This window comes from Neovison vison, chromosome 11 (genome assembly GCF_020171115.1).
Source record: "Neovison vison isolate M4711 chromosome 11, ASM_NN_V1, whole genome shotgun sequence".
In the NCBI taxonomy this organism is placed as follows: Eukaryota; Metazoa; Chordata; class Mammalia; order Carnivora; family Mustelidae; genus Neogale; species Neogale vison.
In genome coordinates, this window is record NC_058101.1 from 65,676,617 (window position 1) to 65,696,860 (window position 20,244).

The 20,244-nt window shown below is 57.2% G+C and overlaps 1 protein-coding gene across 8 annotated transcripts in view; it reads right to left on the reverse strand.

The window, feature by feature from the left end:
* Window positions 1-20,244, reverse strand: part of ABLIM2 (actin binding LIM protein family member 2) — a 135,949-nt gene that overhangs the window by 63,930 nt on the left and 51,775 nt on the right. For all 8 annotated transcript variants that reach the window (XR_006386739.1, XM_044267859.1, XM_044267856.1 and 5 more), the window contains exons 5-7: window positions 15,552-15,678; window positions 12,228-12,321; window positions 2,603-2,690 (exon numbers count right to left, since the gene is read on the reverse strand). Coding sequence is in view for 7 of the 8 variants with exons in the window: in XM_044267859.1 (XP_044123794.1) it covers window positions 2,603-2,690; window positions 12,228-12,321; window positions 15,552-15,678 (309 nt within the window). In the remaining variant the exon portion in view is untranslated. The remainder of the gene's footprint in view (window positions 1-2,602; window positions 2,691-12,227; window positions 12,322-15,551; window positions 15,679-20,244) is intronic.

Sequence of the window (20,244 nt, forward strand, 5' to 3'; positions counted from 1 at the left end):
GGGCTGCCCGTGAATGTGGGGGCAGCAGCCAGGCCCAACCACGGGCATGGCTGGGGCTGGGGCCAGAGCTGGGGATGGGAACCAGCCTTGGGAATGAGGGCTGGGGGGCAAGAGCTCTTGGCTGGGAGGCAGGAGGGGGAACCCTGGTGGGGAAACCAGGGTGTGGGGTGAAGAGCAGCACCGGGGGCTGCTGGGGGCCAGTCATGAGGCTCTGGCATTGGGCCCATCCGTCTCCCTGACTCTCTGGGTCCTGAGCCCTATCCTGCCTCAGTTTGCTCAGCAGCCAGCACGGCCCCAGCACCCACACTGACACCCAGCTCCATCAAGGTTAACGGGAACACCACACCCCTCCTTTCCCCATTTCAAACTCAAGTTCTCCAGGCGTTGGATTTTTCCCACCTGCCAACAGGGCTGATAACATTCCTCGCTCATCGGGCCCTCAGGAGAACTCAGGGTGGTTCATCTGGGGTAAGGACATAGCAGAACGGGCCTGCGGAACTGTGCCTTACAGGTTCGCTGTCTCACCGCACTATGTCCGGTGCTGGCGGGCTCGGCCCTCCAGCCCTCCCTGCGCCCCGTCCTTCAGGGCCCGGAGCACCTGCTCTCCCACTGGGGCCTCCCTGGGATCCCAGCCTGGCCCCCTTGCCTCCACGGCTCTGTGTCTAGGTTCACGCCCCATCAAAAAGGGGGCTGAGTCTGCTCCACGCCTGCACCCCCCACCCCAAACAAGCCACACAGCGCCTGGCTCATGAGAGGCACTGGAGACTGTGAAAAGAGCGGCATCCTATTTCTTGCTTGCAAATCCTTCCCAGGAGGGGAACCTTTTATTGCCCCCATGTGGCAAAACATCTGCATCTCCTGGAGAGCCCAGAGAGACCACGATTGAGGGGTGTGTGTGTGTATGTGTGTGTGTGTGTGTGTGTGTATAAAACGTTCCTCTTGACAACTATGATTACCAAAGGAATAGGTAAGTCATTGATATTCCTTATTAAAAATTAAAGACACCCAACAAAGTATAAATCAAAAAATTAAGACCACCTATAACCTCCTAGCCACTCGATTTGGGCCACTTTCCAGCGTTTTTTACAGAGAACATGGATAATGTTGTATAAACATTGTTTTCTGTCCTACGATTTTTGTTTCAAGTGTCTGAAAGGTTTCCCCACAGAAGTAAATATCAGAAGCATAACAGGGAGGGCCGTGGGACATTCCAGCACATGGAGAGGAGAGGGTTTATCTGTCCCTTGCCAGCTGGTTGTGGCGTTTTATTTCTAAAGTCATATTGGAGATGGGGGATTCCATGGCACGCAAGTCCCAGCACACCCCTCCCGTTCACTCAAAGACTTCCTGGAAATGGAGTCGTGTGGGCATTAAGGTTCTTGATCCATTCTGGCATTTTCCCAATTTCTGTTACACCAGCCAGGTAAAAGGCCCATTTCCTTGATTCCTCACAATGGGGCTCTGACCCTCCATTTAATCCTTGTCAGCCCAGTGGGGAAAAGTAGCATCTCATTATTCTTTTCATCTGGGTCTCCCTAATCATTACTGAGCATCCACAGCCCATCCCCTATATTTCCTGGAAAGGTGTGTCCCAGGATTGGTGGTGCTGATGGTCATGGAACAGGGGCTGGCTGCCCTGTTGTCCTCGAAGGCCATGAGACTCACTAGGTCCCCTGCTTTGCAGAGCTTTGACTGTATGGATTCACCTGTCGACACATTCATGGAGCCCCAGTATCCAGATGGACAGGCACCTGGGCGAAGAGGCCCCAAGCTGGTTTTCCACAGTGCGGGGTTGAAACCTCTGACCTGGGTCTACCCCCTTGTCACACCAACTGGGAAACTTGAGGCTGGGAGAGGGGAAGGGACTGGCTTCCACGTCCCACACAAAGTCATGGCAGGACCCGCCGCCCAGAGCTATGAAGAGCATCTTTATTCCCTGAGACTGGGTCCCCCTTGATGGCGAGCTTCTGTCTTTGTGCTACGGTCCCAGCACCATTGTGCTGGGTGTCAGGAAGGCCTGAAAGCACTATTTACAGTGGGGACGATGCTGGTGGGGGGCCCCCTCCTTCCCAGATATCCCAGCAGCAACAGGAGGGGTGCAAAGGACCCCTTTCATGGGCTCTCAAGCAGAGACTCAAGGAACAAGAGGGGACACCGGGGACGAGGCCGGCCTAGCTGACATCACCTCACGAGGTTGGGCTCAGAAAGGCAGGCCTGTGTGATACACAGCTCCAAGATGACCGGCCCCTGAGGTCATGAAACAGCCCATGTGGGTCTCTCCCATCAGCCTAGCCCTCCTCGGCCTGCCTCTGGGACCACTGGACACAGATGGACCATTGAATAGAAACAGTGGCTGAAGACATGAGGTCTCCATATCCAACCCACCATCTTGGGGAGGGGCCAAGCAGCCCTGGGTCCCTCTCCATGTGCTGGCCATCACCGCTCCATGGCTCTGCCTCCCGCATGCTGCCACCGGGCTGGGTGGGGGGACCTCCCCGCCTAGTGAGTTGACACAGGCCATCCACCTGTTCCCACCTGGCACGCAGTAAGGGGCTGTTCCTGTCTTGCCCTAGGGGACTGGGTGGAGCGATTTTGTCCTTACCTTGAAGATACATCTCCTCGCCTTCCGCAAACATCCGGCCGCACCGGACGCATAGCGCACACAGCGGGTGGTAGTGTTTCTCTCCTGCCTGTGTAGACAATAAAACACAAGTGTTTCTGCTGAAACTAAAGGGGCCATAGAAGCAGCCACACTTGGCTGGTGGGCACAGCGTGCCCACATGTGGGGTTTTCAGGGGGTGCTAAGTGTACGCTATGTTCCGTACCCATCAGGGGGTTCAGGATGGTGCCCAAGAAAGCCTGGGTCCACCAGGTGTGGAAGCAGGCCACATGCACCAGGGCCACCTGTGCCAGGGCCACATCTGGGAGGAGAGACCCAGCTGCACTGTCCAATTTGCTGGGGAGCAGGGGTGTCAGCCAGGTCCTCCGGCTCAGTGGTTGATATTTCTACCTCCCTCACAGGGCAGGGGGCCAGGTCCCGTCCGTTTCTGTACCCGGGGGTGGGGAAGGGGCTCAGCAAGGGAGAGCAGAGGGGAAGCCGAAGCTAATGTGATCTCCCCAGGTGGAGGCACTGGAGGGGTAGGCTGTCTTAGGCATCTGCATGTAGCTCAAATTTCTCCATTCGCATTTACTGTTTTTATAATCCCTAGCATCCATGAAATTAGGTGCAAAGAATATCACGTGAATTAGTTACATAGGCTGGCGTGGCGTAATTCTAGACGGCACAGATGAACTGCCCCACACTATCGTCTTGGACACCCCTCCACGGCAATCTTGGTAGCCTTGGGCTCAGGTGGGCAGCAGCCGGCTGCTGGCCATGGTGCTGACACCACCTTTCACTCTCCCTGACATGGGATCATTTCCGGAATGATCACTTCCGGAATGTGGTTAGTAATACCCCTTCCCCACATGAGCACATGATGGGGTAAAATGCGTATATGCACCCCACACTCCTCCCCTCACCACTGAGCCGTCGGTGACCACCTGCCCAAAGGTGACCCCTGCGTAGGAGAGGAGAGGCCCTGAACATGCCCTCTCCCGTGGGATGCACCCTGTGGCATGGCCCACCAACGCTTCTGGGTGAAGGGATTCTTGCTGGGGAGCGCAAGGACACTGCAGCCTAAGTCCTCCTGCCTGCTCTGGGGCCTCCTTCCCTTCCCTCTGCTGGGAGCGTCTGACTGCACTCCACCTGCCCAGGGCCCTCCATGTTCATCGCAGCTCAAAGGCCGCCACCTCCTGAAAGCCTCCATGGTACACATCCCTAGTCTGGGTTCCTGCTGGTTTCTTCTTCCCCACTAGACAGGGCGCCCACTCGGGGGCCAGCCCTAGCTGGGGCCACTTCAGGAACTGCTCATTGTGGGGACCTCTCTGGGCAGCAGGTCAGAGGGCAGCGCTGGCTCAGACATGATGAGGGTGAAGCGGTCATTTCGGCGATATTAAACATGGCGCCCTCTGACCTGCCCTCATGCCCACCTCACCCAGGCCCCTTTCTCACTGGTGGGGGACAACCCCCATGACCTTAAATAGTAGGAATTCTGTGAAGGCCACTTGGGGTAGAAAGCATGCCCTGGAGGGCAGACAGACCCTGGTGTCTCCATGGGGTGTCTACACCTGAGTAGGAGGAGAAAGAATACCATGGGGATGGTTTCTAAGACGACAGGTTGAAACTCCAACTGCACAGATGAGAATTAATAAGAGTGGAGATGCAGCCCGAGGTTGCTATGAGGGGCCGGCCCTGCATCCACAGTCTTCTGCCATCAGGGAAGCACTCCCACCCAGACCTGGTGAACGCCCCCGGTCCCTCAAAATAACAGCAACTCCACCACCTTTTCCACAGCTCGAGCTGAGGCCCTTTCACACGCTACCTGGTCTTCACCCTCCAGAAGTCCTATAAACTACATTAGTATCATCATTTTCCACACAGTGCACAGAGAGGTGGAGGCAGATGGGAAAGGTCACACAGCACAGAGCTGGTGGAGCCATGACTGGAGCCCAGGGGCGTGGCTTTCCGTGGCCTTCCAGCCCCAAGCCAGGCGGTCCTGGCTCCAGGGTGTCAACCCCAGCCTCACATGCTCCCCCACCCAGGCCCTGGACAGTCCTGAGAACCTGGGAACCTCAGGAGAGAGGAAAGAGGCAGACACTGGAAGGCACAGATTCTATTCACACCAAGTGCAGAGCCAGGCCTATGAGTCTCCTTTGCTTAGAGTCAGGGAGGCGGTCGCCCTGGGCGGGATCTCGGGGGCTGGGCACATTCTCCTTCTTGATCTGGGTGGATTGATGACTGAAATTAAGACCTAAAACTATAAATCTCTCAGGAGAAAACATAGGGGTACATCCTCACCACCCCGGGTTTGGCGGTGAGTTCTTGGATTACCCACCAAAAGCATGAACAGCACCAACAAAAATAGGTATGTTTTTTCCCCACAAAAATTAAACTAGTGTGCCTCTGAGGACGTGGTCGAGAAAGTGCAAAGACAGCCTGTGGAATAGGAGGAAACGTTTGAAATCCTAGACCCAGGAAGGGCTTAGCACTCAGAACATAGAATTATATATCTATTATATATATAAAGAGGTTATAGCTCAATAACGATAGAAAGTGGGTGAAGAACTCGAATAGACATTTATTCCCAAGAAGATACACAAGGGGCCGAGGACCACATACAGGATGCTGGACGTCCCTGCCCCAGATGAAGGGCAAGTCCAAGCCGCCACGAGATGCCACTCCACGCCCATTAGCGTGGCTGTAATCAAAGCGAGACCCAAGGGACAGTGCGTGTTGGCGAGGATGTGGGGAGAAGAGGGCCCCGTGCACCTGCTGGGGGGATGCGGGTGTGGCTGCCAGCACCTGGAAAGGAGACGCAGAGTTACCACTGGACCCAGCAGCTCCACTCCTGGGTGGGAACAAAACGGAGACAAGAGCCCAGCAAGACACAAGTCTGCACAACTTGGACGTGAGTTTCCAAACAGCCATTTTCATGGTGGCTCCAGGGTAAATGGCCCCCGGGTACAAGTGGGGGAAAAAAAAACCCTGTGGTTTGGGCACACAGTGGAATATCCTTCAGCCTTAGGAAGGACTGGAGTCCTGGAACTTGTGGCCCTGCGATGTCCGAGGAGGATGTCAGTGTCCCATAAGATGGGACACCAGAAAAAAAAAAAAAAAAAAAAAAGATGGGACACCAGAGCTCTGTCTCTGCCACATGCCGGCTCAGGGAGAAGTGGCCGTCTGCAGTACGAGCAGCGGGCCCTCCCCGGGAACTGAAGGGGCGGGGCCAGCACTGGGATGGCGGGCTTGCGGCCCCCAGCACAGAGAGGAACGCTGTCTGGGGTTTCAGCATGCAGCGCCCAGAATGGCTGCAGCAGCTCCGGTGGACTAAGACCTGCTATAGAGCCCAAAGTCAAAGCACCCTCACTCTTTGGATTGGGCCCCATGGTCACTCCTGTCCTCTCTCCTGGTGGTCACAGTGACCGGATGTTCCACATCATCGGAAGGCTGCTGCAGCCCCTGCCCTTTCAGAGCCTCTCCTCTCCATTCCCGTGCACTACGGGCCTGAAGCGTCAGCACCAGCCTGTGGTCTGTGCAACCACCCAGCCCCCAGCCAGGCAGATGGCCCAGCACCGTGCCAGGTGGGTCTCAAGATGGCTCAGCTTTCTGAAGAATATTAAAAACTCATGAGCTTCTGCAGTGCATGGTTTTAAAAAGATGTCTGTGCCTCTGACCAGTGGCTATCATTTTTAGTAAGACGGAACAAGGCTCATTAGGAACGCAGGAAGGCGGGCTCCAGGGGCCTACAGCAAGTGCTGCTCCTCATTCAGGACCAAGTTAGCACAGAAGGACTGGATCACGTCCCACCACGGACAGGCAGGGCACAACCAGCACAGGGGATGTGGGCAGTGTCTCTGGGCTCCAGAAACTCACGGCCCCCCTTCCACGGCCAGCCGTGGGCAGCACAGAGGGACACCCCTGGCACATGGGAGGAAGGCGTCCCATCATCCTGGGCCACTTCCACTTCCTGGACAACAGGCTGTGCCCTCCCTCCCCCGCTGCTCTCTGCATGCTCCCCTGGACACTGGCACCGCAGGAGCCCCCCACCGAGGCCACCAGTCCCCCGGGGGCTGCTCATGTGCCCCCAGTGGCCTGAATCAAGGCTTGAGCTTCCTTGTCGAATGGCCAGAACCGAATCCAGATCTGAAAAGACTTCATCGCCAGCATGCGTCCAGATAACAAAATGCAACATGAAGCCAACCGAAGCCTTGGGCAGGAACGTCTGGAAGCCGCAAAGACTTCCCGGTTTGGCTCCACAACCTAGGGCACCCCCAGGAGCTCCATCCCTCCCCCAGAAGAACAGCTCAGCTCCTCACCATGCAGGGCCATGCACACGAATCCCTAGAGCCATCAGCAGCCCCTCCCCCGAGCCCCTGTCCTCACCCCTGCCATTGTCCCCATCGCTGACCCCATGTGTTCACTCTCGGCTTGGGGTCTCCGCCGTGTCACAGAGACTGTACCGTGTGTTCATCTGTGTACATGTACATATGATCTAAAACAGTGATTTCTAAATGGTAACACTGCTTAGTCTGGGTGATGGCGTTCATTATGGATGAGCTTTCGGTTTCTTTTATGACAAACAGGTGTTCCCTCTGAATATGCTTTTTTTTTTTTTTAATAAACACATTCATCAAATTACAAAGAGAGAGGGAGCAGTGGGGCCTTGGGAAGTTGCCTTTGTTTCTGTCCTGAAGAAATGCTTTTGTTTCTTTGGAATATATTTTCTCCCATTGATTTTTATCAATCATACCTACTTAGGAGGGTGAAAAGGAAGCACGCCAAAGGAAGACAGGAAAGCAAATAATCCAGGTCCTGTAGCCCCAGGGGATGGCTTATTTGAAATGAAGAAATATTTAGGGGCTGCCTGCCCTGGGTGGGACCTGCCTGCGAGACACGCCCACCCCCCAACCAGGGCTCCTGGGAATGGGTCAGGTGCAGGCAGGAAGCCCAGTAGCTGCCAGCCAGGGACAGGGGACACAGTGAGTGATCAGAGGGTCTGTAGGGGATGGGGCGGGAGTTAAGAGAGAAGGGAAGGCAGGCAGGGGGAGGGGAGAGGGAGGGAGGAATAAATAGTGGTCTGGGAGAGACCCTGGGCTTCTCATGGAGACAGAGGGCTGCTCCAGGAAGGTGGGGCTCAGACAGCAGCACCTCAAGGGTTAAGGAGGGCAGGGGCAGTCCCCGCCCCGGACACTCCCACCTGTGTGGGGAAGCACTCCAGCTGGAGAGAACCAGGCAAGGGTGGGGTGAAGGCAAGTATTGAGCAAGGACTCCCCCTCCTCTCCCTCACTCAACACCCCCTTATTAAAGTCAGGGTCCAGTTGGTCTGGTCACACCACTGTCCCTGGCAGACAATCCCATAGCCACCTTTCAGCTCTCCTGTGGGGTGAGCCCACTGCCCCAGGCCCCCACCTCTGCCCCCACACTCCCAGCCCTCGGTTTCTGCAATAGGGCAGGGGCATACAGCCCCTCCCAAGTCCCCACCAGACCAAGAGGGCTCCCCCCGCCTGCACGCCAGCATGGAGCTGGCTCCCCGAGACAGACACCCCGAGACACACAGGCTCAGAGAAGGCACCGGGAAGATGATGCTACAGATTTAGGATAACTAAGGAAGGGGAGGAAGGGCTCCAGCGTTGCCGCGAGATGCACATTTCACGGGCGGACAGGCCGGCGCTGCTGGCGCCCGGCATCAAGATGGCATTGTGCCCGCTACACACAGACGCAGCAGATTGATGGCTCCTGCTGGCAGGGAAGGGGGCCTGGGCTGCTCTCCTGCTCAGGCTCCGAGGAAAGGAAAGCTCTGAGCGGGACAAGCATCTGGTGGGGGACAAAGCAGGGTAGGGGGTGACAGCTGCCTCAGGGAGTCTGACCTGGAGGATCTGTCCCAGCTCCCTGCAAGCCCACCCACCTGCCACCCAGCATGGTTTCTGCAGCCTCCCCATCAGCCCTCGGAAGCGCCTGGACAGGCTTCCTACCTGCACGGGGTCCTCGAAACAGAGCCCGATCCAATCGGCCAGCCCCCACGGCCCCTCTCCGGTGCCCGCTCCCTAGGCAGGTCAGCTGGCTGGAAGGGGCAGTGTGACCGTGAAGACGGGCACCCTCTGCCTTCAGCCAGACATCTGGGTCTTCCTTCTTTTTCAGATCCTGCCACCTGCTGCCACCCCCCACCCCCACCCAGAGCCTGCTGCCTGCCCAGCGGGGCCTCAGCACACTCTGGGCCAAGTTCAGGTGGTGGCGCGTCGGCGGTAACGGCTCCCCTTCTGCTGAGCCAGGCTCGTCTCTGCCCGCCCGCAGCTGCCGCCTCGCAAGGAGGATGCTCAGAGCTTTGCAGAGCCCGCCGACTCAGCCACGCTGGGGAACTCGAAAACAAAAGCATTAATCTTCCCTGGGAGGCCCTACATCCCCCACCACTGACGAGGAGGAAAATCCAGACCTGTTTCTCTCCTGTTCTTCATAATTAAGATGGTCCCTTCCTGAAGCTAAACCTGAAAGCACGTTCGCAGGCACGGAACCCCCCCCCCCATTCTATATTTGGTCCAGCATTAAATATCAAGGACATACAGTGCACATGGAGTCACCCACAGAGGGGAGGCCTGCTGATGACCTGCTGACAATAAGGAAGCCGCCAGTCTCCAGTATTTACCACGGGGCCAGCACTGAGCTGGGGACACTTCGGAGAGGATGTCTCATTGAATCCCTGAGCTACTAGAACGTTCTCTCACTCAGCACAGCGCTTGCTGAGGGCAGGCGGCAGGGCTGGGGTCCGGTCTCCACCCCCGCCCCCAGGGTGCAGGGGCCGATGCCTGCGAATGCCCCGAAGCTGGCCGGGCTAGGTCCACACACCAGCAGTGCAACAGCTCAGCCCACCTGAGCCTGAAATGCACCCCACTTTCTGCCGTCAGGTAGCACAGTATGGCACAGTGCTCAAACAACACACAAACTGATGTCTACATGCGGGGAGAGGCTGCACGCCAGGAGGTGCTCTCACAGGTACCAGGAGCCCGGGTAGCCCCAGTTCAAGTCTGGCTCTGCCACCTGCTTGGGGAGGCCAATGGCCCAGCACACGTGTGCGGGGGTCTGGAATAGCCTTGTGGGGAATGCCAGTCTGAAAGACTGGCAGTGGAGAGATGAGGCCGGGTCCCTAATACTTATAGGGCCAGGGGTCCCATAAGAAGGTCATAGTTTCCATCCACATATTCAGAGGATGTGGGTGTCAATATTATATCACCACCCAAGACCATACGTACAAGATGCCCGCCAACCCTTTGCCAACAGCTTCATCTTGTGACCTGTACCGGCAGATGGAGCTGCAGACCATGAAGACCCCACTCCTGGGAAGACCCCCACCACGAGGACTCTTCCCCGTGAAGACCCCGCCCCTGTGTAGAACTAACACAGGCGCTGCGGTCTGGGGGTAGGATGGGCTGTCAGAAGGACCCGCATCGAGGGATGTAAGGAAGTCACCAAAGCAAGTGAGGACCGAGGTTCCCAGCCACAGACCCAGCTGCAGACACGCAGGGATTCCTAAGGACTACACTCCCACTGCGGGGGTGGGGGTACCACACGCCAGTAAGAGGGGAAATTAGGGTCATCTTTCTGGAAAGCACTTCCTAACTCTCGAGACTCTTCAGAGGGTCCCAGTTGCTGACTGAGTGCCCGCATTTCGATGAAGAAATCTTAAGAAAAACTAGAAATGCCAAAAAAAAAAAAAAAAAAAAAAAAGATGTTCGTCACTGTGCTGTTTATCGTAGTAAAAAGCTAGAGAGCTGGGCTACATCTGACGATAAACAATCAGCTTACTACATTCTAAAATAGTCCTGTGATGGAATCTAATGCCAGATGGACCCACCCTGACCCCCGGGAACGCCCTGGACACCCCACCCTGTGAGCTAGCCCGGCACAGAGGCCCGCACACTCTCCCTGTTCACGTGCCCCGTGCAGAAGACGGAAGCCCGTGGAGACAGCAGGGAGACCCATGGGGCCGGGGTTGGGGCTGGGGCAGTGGCAGCCAGGGGGTTGGGTTCTTGTTGAGGTGATGGAAACACCGCCAAATGGATATTCGCCGAGCACGCGTCTATGTGGATACCGACCACCAGCGCGTGACATGCGCTGAATGGTGCGGTCTACGAGCTATGTTCCCATGCAGCTGTTTAACAGAAAGGCCCACAGTACCCAAAACCCACCAGAAACAAAAATGTGGGGACCTGCTACTTAGGAAATGCAACTTGGACAGACTCGGAATATAATGTATCAACAGTTTGGTCTCAACCAGAATTACATGGAGACAGGAAAAACTGAAAGGAAACCAGCCAAAGAGCTACCTGTGCCCGCGTTATCCGTGATCTGCCCCCAACGTGTGCTGTGCACACTCTCCGCGGTCCATGAGCATGTGGTCACACCCACCGTGAGGCCCCTCGCGCTATGCACTGGCCTGAGGGGGTTCCCTTCCTGGGAATGAGGGGAGAGGCGGTCCTGCCCTGTGGATGGGTCTGACACCCCCTTCCCTTTCCCCTTCCCTCTCGGAAGGGAGTGAGAGGGAAAGTGGGTGGGGGTTGAGGCCCTATGACAAGTCTGTCCCTGCGGTTCAGAGGGACATCATATGTAATTTCGAGACAAATAGCTCAGCGCTCAGTGTGCAATTCCGCCGTGGCCCTGGGGATGTTGAATATGTGCCAGGCACCAGCTGTGGGGGCAGGCGGGGCAGGAACCCTTGGGGACTCTCAAGGTGTACCCCCACGCGTCCCACTGTCCCCAGCCTTCAGCCTCCAGCCTCAGCAGCAGCTCCACACTATTTAAAATGCCAGTGTGACCCGGGCATTCTGAGGCTCAGAAGTCTTTGTCGGGGATGGCAGTGGGTGCCCGAAAGCCTCAGCCCCACACCTATCCTCCCACCCCCAGAGCCCCATCTGTGACCTGGTGGGAAAGGGTCCCTAGCACCCCAGCGGGCTCAGTGCACCTTCCTCATTCCCTCAGGTCCTCGGTGACCTGTGCCTTCTCTGGGAACATGGGCAGGCCCCAGCACAGAGCCAACGGGGGCTGAAGAATGGGGAGAGGGACAGGCTGGGTGTGACAAGCAGGTAGGTAGGGTATGGTCATCTCATGGGGTTTATCTTACTGAACAACGGTACCAAAGTGCACACTGCGTGTATTTTTCAGAGACAGAACCTGGAAACTCCCACCAGGATCAAAAGACGATCTGTCGGCATCTCCCGGAAAGCCTGCCTACCCCATGACCACTGTATGACTGGGGCTGCCAGGTGACCACTCAGGGTCTCCTGTGGGCACGTGGCCTTGCCTTCTGGGCTCACCTCCACTCCTCCAGGCCTCAGACCCCCATCTAGACATGAGACGGCTGGGCCCAAGCTCTCAAGCCCCCACCTCTCCAACTCCATCCGCTTTGCAGAGGGCCCGGGAGAGACAGCATCCAGGGAAGGCTTCCTGGAGGAGCTGGCCATCACAGAGCAGGCCTTGTAAGGCTAAGGAAGCTGCCCCCTGGCAGAGCTGAGAGGATGGGGGAGGCAAAGTCTCAGGGGCACAAATTCTTGCATAAACACACATGAACAGCAGACACCATGAGAGGCAGGGGAGCAGGGCATGCCTCGGAGAGGGCACCCAGAGACCCACTCACCTCCAGCACATGCCCTGTGATGTACTTCTCACAGCCGTCACAGCGGATGCCAAACTTGGTGTGGTAGTCAGCCTCGCAGTAGGGCAGCCCGTCCCTGCAATGAGACAGGCTGTCAGGGATCGTAGGGGGCTCGCCTGGGGGCCCTGTTGGCTGAGTGAGGGCTGATGGCTGCCTTGAGAGGCTCAGCTGCGGGGATAAGGGCTGCATCTGGGAAACCGTAAATAGGCCATCTCTCCCCGACCATGGGGCTCTTCCTTCCGGTTTACTCTGGGCCACGTTGGACATGTGGGTGGGAAATGGCCTATTTACTCTCCAGGGGATGCTGAGTAAAGAGATTCCCTCCAAAGCGGGTCCAGGGCGCCTTCCAAAATCATGAGCCACTAAGCCTGTGTGACAAAGGTTCCCAAGCCAGGGACCACGTTTGAGGAGGACGCAATGTCACATGGCATACATGGTAGGTGGGACAGCACCTCTCTGTCCCCTGGGTGAGGCAGCAGAGGCCATGTGGGAGGGGTCAGGAGGGCCACGGGTGACCTGTCCACTCTGCACGTGTATTTATGGCGTGCCCACCATGTTTGTGGCATAGGGAAGTGGTGACAGGTGACACACGGTTTTGGGAGCCACTCCAAGGATGTGGGCAGCCTGGGGCGACTCACTTCAATGCTGAGCCTCCCCTGAAGGCACAGTGAGGGAGGCAGCTGGTTTTCCGGGCTGCTGGTGGGAAGGTAGTGCGGGCACACAACCAGGCACAGCACCTAGCATGTGGCGGGAGCTGATCTGAAAGTGACTGGAATTAATTATTACAATAGAAAATGGCAGGAGGCTTTGTGGCAGCCAAGGGAAGGCCCGGAGGTGGGGACAAGGTTCCTGGCTTGGTGGTTGTGCTCCATGCGGGAGGTGCTGGTGGGCAGCGGCGACATGAACAGGCTCACACGTGACCACGCCCCTGCTCTGTGCCCTGGGCAAGTCGCATAACCTCTCTGAGCCTCGCTTTCCCCAGCCATAAAACGGGAGAAATTACAATAACTTCTAAAGACGAGAAGGTATGGCCAGCGCCTAGCACACGGCAGGCACCTGCCAGTTGGTGGCCAAGGCCACTGTTATTATTAACCAGGCCTACCCCCCACCCCTGGCCAGGCTGGGCCCGGCTCAGCAGGAGTTGGGTGTGGAGGTCATTGGCAGGCAGGGGCACTGCTGCCTGCACACATCTCCCCTCCCCCGAACCGAGGATGTTGCCCTGTTACTCCAGGTTGGGTTTTTCATTTTTACGCAGCTGCCAACACAAGGTAAGAGTTCTTGACTTTTGGGAAACCAGAGCTAAGACCCCCTCTGGACGTTCTGTAGGACACAGGACAGGAAGGCTTCCTGGAGGAGGTGGCCTGTGGAGGAAGGGCAGTGGGGGGTTATGGGCCCCTGGGGCTGCGGTGGCTGCAAGTTAAGTCTCTGAACAGAGAGGAGGAAGCCCTTCCATCCAGGAGAGGAAGAGATAAACTGAGCCCTCGGGATCTTCTTTCAAATGTCACTGACCTCAGGGGCCCTGTCATCCCCACCATGGGTATGTGTGCCCCAAACCCAGAAGGCTCAATGATAATATCTCCATAGCAACACCAACGCACCTCCCTGTCAATTCCAGGACTGCTCTGGAGGCTGCTGAGTGACAGGCAAGCTGTGTGGGTGAGCTACCTCGGTAGCGAGCACCCTGGGGGCTGGGCACGTTTATTTTATTTTATTTTAAAGTGCTCTGTCTCCTGGGGCTGCCTTCATGGGAGTCACTCCCCTCCTTTCCTTCACTACGACAGAGGAGAGGCCAGTACCTTCCCCCACCTGATCCAGCCCAGACAGAGGCTCATCTTGGTTTGGGGATTCTAACTGAGAATGTTTTGTTTTGAGATGAGTATGGACTCACCCGGGGTTGTAGGACAGCAGACAGAGAGACCCCCCAATACCGTCACCCCATTTCCCCTGTGAGTGGCCTCCTGTACAGGGAGGGTAGAAGAGCAGCCAGGAGATGGAGGGGGCACACCGGTGACCTGATCTGGATGCCCAGTGACATGTACTCATGCTGTACTGTGTGTGTATGAGTGTGTGCATGTGTAGATGCGTGTGAATGTACATGTGTGCATGCATATGTGCATGCATGTGTACCTGTGTGTGGATGTGTGCGTGCATGTGTGAATGTGTGTATGCACCCGTGTGTGCATATGTGCATGTGTATGACTGTGTGTGCATGCATATGTGGATGCATGTGTGTGCATGCATGAATGTGTGTGCATTGATGTGTGTGGATATGTGTACACATGTGTGTGCATGTATGTGTGTGCATGTGAGCATGTGCATGCATCTGTGTATATGTGTGTGCGCACACACATGTGTGAATGTGTGTCTGTGCATGTGTGAGTGAATGCGTGTGCATGTGCACTCTGTGCATGCATGTGCACATGCGGGTGTGTACATATGTGTGCACACATGTGTGAGAATGCATGTTCACATGTCTATGCATGTGTGTGCGTGTGTATATGCACCCAGGTGTGCATGTATGCATGTGTGTGTGGATGTGTGTACATGCATGTGTGTGCATGTGTGTGCACACACACACAGGCTTCATTCTGTGTGGTTCTATCACACAGCCAGTTCCTGGGCCAGTTCTGCTCCCTCTGGCATCAAGAACCCACAGGCTCTCCCAAATGAGCTGCCCACAGAGCCCCAACTCGCAGAAAGGAGCCTGCTCTGCACCTTTCAGCTGTCCCCTTAACTCTGGGCCAAAGGGGCTTCCCTGACATAGTCCCCAATGCCAGGGGCTGAAATGCACCACTTCCTGGGAAACCAGCTGCTTCTGCTTGGGGCTAAGATCTCCCAGAGGCTCCATCTGCACAGCTTTCGGGTAAGATGTGCCCTCCAACCCATAACGGCATCCTGGCCACGCGTCTGGGGTCTGGGGATATGGGGTCGGCCAGGAGCAGCAGCCAGATGGCCAGGCACTGTAGAAGTGGGAGCTGGGGCTGAGTCCTACATCAGCTCTGTGATAGCTGAGGTGGCTCAGCCCTCTTCCCCTCACTCCCGCTGCTGGAGTCAGCTGGCCTCCACCGTGCAAGCTACAGGTGCCCCAGGCGCCTCATGAGGGTGACCCCTGGGGACAGGCAAGGGGATGCATTTACAAAGGCAGAGAAGGGGGCACAATCTCTGTTTCGATCCACAGATTTGGAGCTGAGGTTTTTGCAGACCACAATGAGGAAGCCAGGCTGCTAGGAAAAGATGCCAGGTTGGGGGACAAACACGTAGGGCCTGACAGGACAGGAGCGACCACAGGAGGAACCCGCCACTCACTTGCTTATGTACTCTGCGTCCAGCTGCTTTCCACACGTCTCACACTTAAAACAGCCCAAATGCCAGTGTTTCTCCAAAGCCACCAGGGACTGGCCATTTTTTATTTCTGTGCCGCAGCCTCCACAACCTGAAAGAAAAAAAGAACAGGACACAGACATCATCACCATGGGCCAGAGGCATGTGGGACCAGACCACTGGATCACCAGAGGCAAAAGTGCTTAGAGCCAACCTGTGGGAGGGGACAGAGGGGACAGAGGGGACAGTCCAGCTGGGTGTACTGGAGGGACCCTGAGACATACCAGCCAATGTGAACATGTAGAAAACCGATCACAAAGTTCACCCCTGCATGCATTGAGTGCTGACTGCATGCAGCCTGGGCCGGGAGCTGACAGAGGCCATGCTGGCCTGAGGCTGGGTGCTCACCCCCCACAGCAGGTGTGCCCTGGAACAATAGTGCACTGCAGGGTGGGGGCTGCTTGGAGGGGAGGCAGCAGGTCTGGGGGTCCCCATCTGTCATCTTCGGTTGACAAGGAGAATGTGAACCTAAGTGACCTGGCCAACGTGCGGCCCCAAGGAGCTGTGCCCCCTGCCACTCCTTCCCCTGGGCGCTCCCCTGCCAGGATGCCCCTCCCAGGAAGCCCTCCTGGCCCACCCATCTGGACCTCCTTCCGTGGCCATCTGTACCTCATCCCAGACACAGAAAGACCGCCCAGTCTCCCACCCGTGTTCCTGCTCCGAGTCAGCCCAAGTCCAAGCCAGGCCCCAGGAGGGCAGCTCGGGGATTCCTCCCTTGGCAAACTGCCCTCGGGTGATGCGTGCTTCTTATCCCATGGTCCTCACCTGGGCTGGATCCCCACACCTCCTCTCTGCCTCCCAGTGCCTGTCCCTGCTCGATGGCTCCTGGGTCCCAGGGCCTCCGGGTCCTGACCAGCTGCCCAGCTGCCTCAAGGCCTTCCAGCTGTGGGCGGCCACACCAGGGCGCCCAGCACTCTTTGGGTCACACTGAACCAAGCAGCCCTATCCTCTGTGGGCCCACGTTTCCTTGCAGGTGGGGTGGAGTGGTCCCATTAAATGACAAAAGGCAAAGACCACACTCACCACGCCTGCAAAGACCACCTCCCACCAGGACAGAAGGGGATGGGACGTAGGCAGGGTGCCTAGCAGGGGCTCCACAGATGCCCTTCGGACTCCTGCTCCTGCCCTGCTTCTCGGCAGACAGGGCATCATTGGCTTTAAGAAGAGAAAATATTTGATGCCCACGAAACTGTTGGTCAAGCTCTGGCTTTCCTAAGTTACCACACTGTTCAAATTCATGTGCAACAGCCGAAACTTGGACCTGCGCTCCGAGATCCAGGGCCACGAGGGATAAGAGCGGCTTGTTCATCTGGGGACCCTGGGGGCCCAGCATGGGCTGGCCGCTCAACCTTGCCGAGTGGACACACTCGTGAATGAGTGAATGAATGAGTGGGGACCAAGAGAATGTCCTCCCCTCTCAAGCTCAGGAGGCATTCAAACCCCATCCCCAGCCCACTCCCTCCCTCAGTCCCCCAGCAGCACAGGGACAACGCAACCCCGCAACTCGCACGTGCCCGTTGTGGATTCGAGCAGTCTGGCTTTGAGCGCAGGCTTGCTCTATAAGCTCCAGGTCACTGCCTCGAAACTGAAACCGAGGATGACTGTGCTCCCCAGGGCACCCTTGGAAATGTCTGGAGACACTTCAGATGGCCACAGCTGGAGGGGGCCTACTCCAGGCACCTGGAGGCCGAGGTCAGAGATGCTGCTCAATGTCTTCCAGCAGAAAGGACGGCCCCACGGCGAGAATCATCTGGGCCCAGTCAGCAGCGCCCGAGTCGAGAAACCCAGCTCGGAGCCTTAGCGTGCTTCTCCAGAAACACATAGAGCAGAGGAGCACGCCACCCCGCATCAAGCCTGGGGTGGCAGGGCGGCAGGGTGAGCAGCAGTTAGAAATGTGGCCCTTGGAGCCAGGATGCCCTCCCCAGCTGTGTGACCGTGGGCAAGTCTTGCACGTCTCTGTGCTCAGCACAGTGGGGAATGCATTTTATGGGGGTAGTGAAGATCTAGGCTCGACACTTTTACGCGGCTGAGGACAGCTAACAGCTCTAGGCCCACGGGGGTGTCTGACAACCAACTCCATGCACATAGGGCTGAATGCTGGGACTCGTGCTGCTGTTGTCACGACGGGAAGACAACGATGGCCTGATGTCCCCCGGTCACCATCTGAGGATGCCTCCGACAGCACACTCTGCCTCCTGCCCCAGGGGAGGACCCAGAGGCTCTAGGTCAGCGTGTCAGCTGCAGCTGCAGGGGAACGCAGACCGGACACCGGCCTCAGCCCCTCACTCATCCCAGCGACCTCAGGAAGAGTCTCAGAACCGCAAGCCCTGACCTCCGAGATAGAGCAATGCGCTCGAAGGACCGTTGTCATGGAAACAGCAATCCTCACTTTCCAAACACAACTGGAGCTCAGTGTGGCTTTGCAGGGCTTTGTAAATGACAGCACAGGATCTGGTGACGAGTCATCAGCAGAGGGAATGTCCTCGAGGGAGTGTGTCCCCACTGCTGAGGGCAGAGGTTGTCGGGAAGGCCACCCACTCACCCACACACCCTAGACTAGCTCATCACGGCAACGGCAATGAGCGCCAGCTGTGAACTGAGAGGGTCAGGCCCACTGTCGCTCCTGCCCTCCAGGTCAAACCGGGTCGGGAAGCAGGAAGGGCTCCGCGTCGAATCTGAGCTTGACTTCAGAAAGCATGGAGCCCACTGAGGTCTAAAACATGCAAATGCTGATATGTTATGAGTGGGACCTGTCATTTCTCTGAAAGCCCCAAACAGTGGAAAAGTGGGAGCAGCTGCTGGGAGAGAGAAAGCGCGTTCAAGTGCACCCCACGCACAGGGGCTCGGAGCTAAACCGGCGACACCCACCCCTGACTGCTGCACGAGGGCGTGAGGTGCGTGGCTGGAAGGTGGCCAGGAGTGGGTGTTGGCTGCTGGGAGCTACAGCTCTCCACAAGGCAGGTGCACCCCAATAGCAGTCATGGTACCCCACAAGGCATACAGCTCACAGCCTCGCTGCCCCGTCTCCCAGGCAGAAGTGGGCCAGCCAGGGGGTTGGGAAGCCTCTCTCAGAGAAGAAGACACAGAATCTCCAAGGGCCACAGACCAGATGGTCTCAGAGGGAAGGGCTGTGGACCCACGGCCCTGTCCCCTTCCTCCTGACTCTGGAGGGGTCTCCAGGGGCCCCAGCTCCAGTATGACCCCAGCTCTGGGTGTGAATCCATCAACGCCCTGGTTGGGCTGAGCCCCAGCCGGTGAAGCACGGACCCAGGGTGGGTGCAGAATGGGGGGCCAAGCCCAAGAACAGACCTCAGGGCCCCTTGGCTCAGACAAAGCTGCTCCCCACTCTGGGCCCCCAAGGCCTCACCGCCTGCCCACCCTGTCCCAGACCCGTGCCCACACATACTTCTGATCCCGAGCCCAGTCCCAAGTCCCAGAGAGGGAACACAGCTTGCCCGGGGCAAGCAGGGGTGAGTGGGATAGTTCGCCTGGGGCAGCCAGGCCCACAGCTGTACCTGACATTATGGTGCCAGGCCCTTGGGAGGGCTGCCCTGTGGCAACGAGACCAGCAACCTGTTCAGAGCTGGAGCCTGGAGGAAGAGAAGCAACAAGCACCCCCGGGGAGGAGACCCTCCTCCAGTGGGGGAGGCGGCCCAGAGCAGCCGCACTTGTGCAAGCCTCAGAAGGAGGGGTGTGCTTCTCCAGGGATGGAATGGCGTAGGCGTCCAATGCCAAGTGCTTATCCTGTTTCTAAGCAACAGACTCAGGGCCAGAGAGCAGAAGAGGACTCCGAGGGATGCTCAGAGCCCAGGACTCCAGCTGGACTCCTACCTCTATAGCTGCCCCAGGGAAAGGCAGCTTTCACCTTTCACCCCACTGTGGGGGGCCACAGCACCTCCCCCAGCCCCACAACCTGCAGGCAAACCACACTGCTCAGGCTACTCCCGGCACCCCTCACTCAACAGCCCTCTATGGCTCCTCATTGCCTCTGGGACATGCTTGGGACTCTTGGCCTGGGTCTGCCCTCTGGTTTCCATCTCTCCTGTTTCCTTCTGTTCCCTGTCCCCATGCAGCAGCCCCCCTTGTCCACTCACAAGGGTCTAAGGGTGGCCTATGGCACCTCCCATTTTCCCCCTGTTCTATAGAGCCTTCTCTTCAACGCCCACCTACCTGAAGCCTTGTGTCAAGTTTCAGAAACAAGGCCACCTCCTTCGAAAGCATCTGTCACAGCAGGGTGAGCTCCCAGGCTTCAGAGTCTGAAGGCCTTGGCTCAAGCCTCAGGGGCACCATTCCCTAGCTGGGTGCTTGGCACTCACCCGCCTCCCCACCAGATGACGGGCACTTCTGCGCCTATAGAAGGAGAGGAGGCTTCCTGCATGGCACGGCTGCTCTGGGCACAAAAGGAAGCAGGAACTCGGAAGATTTTGCAAACGTCCATGCAGGAACCAAGAGCTGGTGATGAATGTTTAACATTCATTTCTAGGCACAAAGGAGGTGCTAAGCTGAAGAGTCTCACTGAACTGGAAGAGGGGACAGGTCACATTATTAGACCATCTGAGGGTCAGGGGAGCATTTGTTGTCTGGAAAGGTAAATTTGATATTTTAAAATAAATTTACA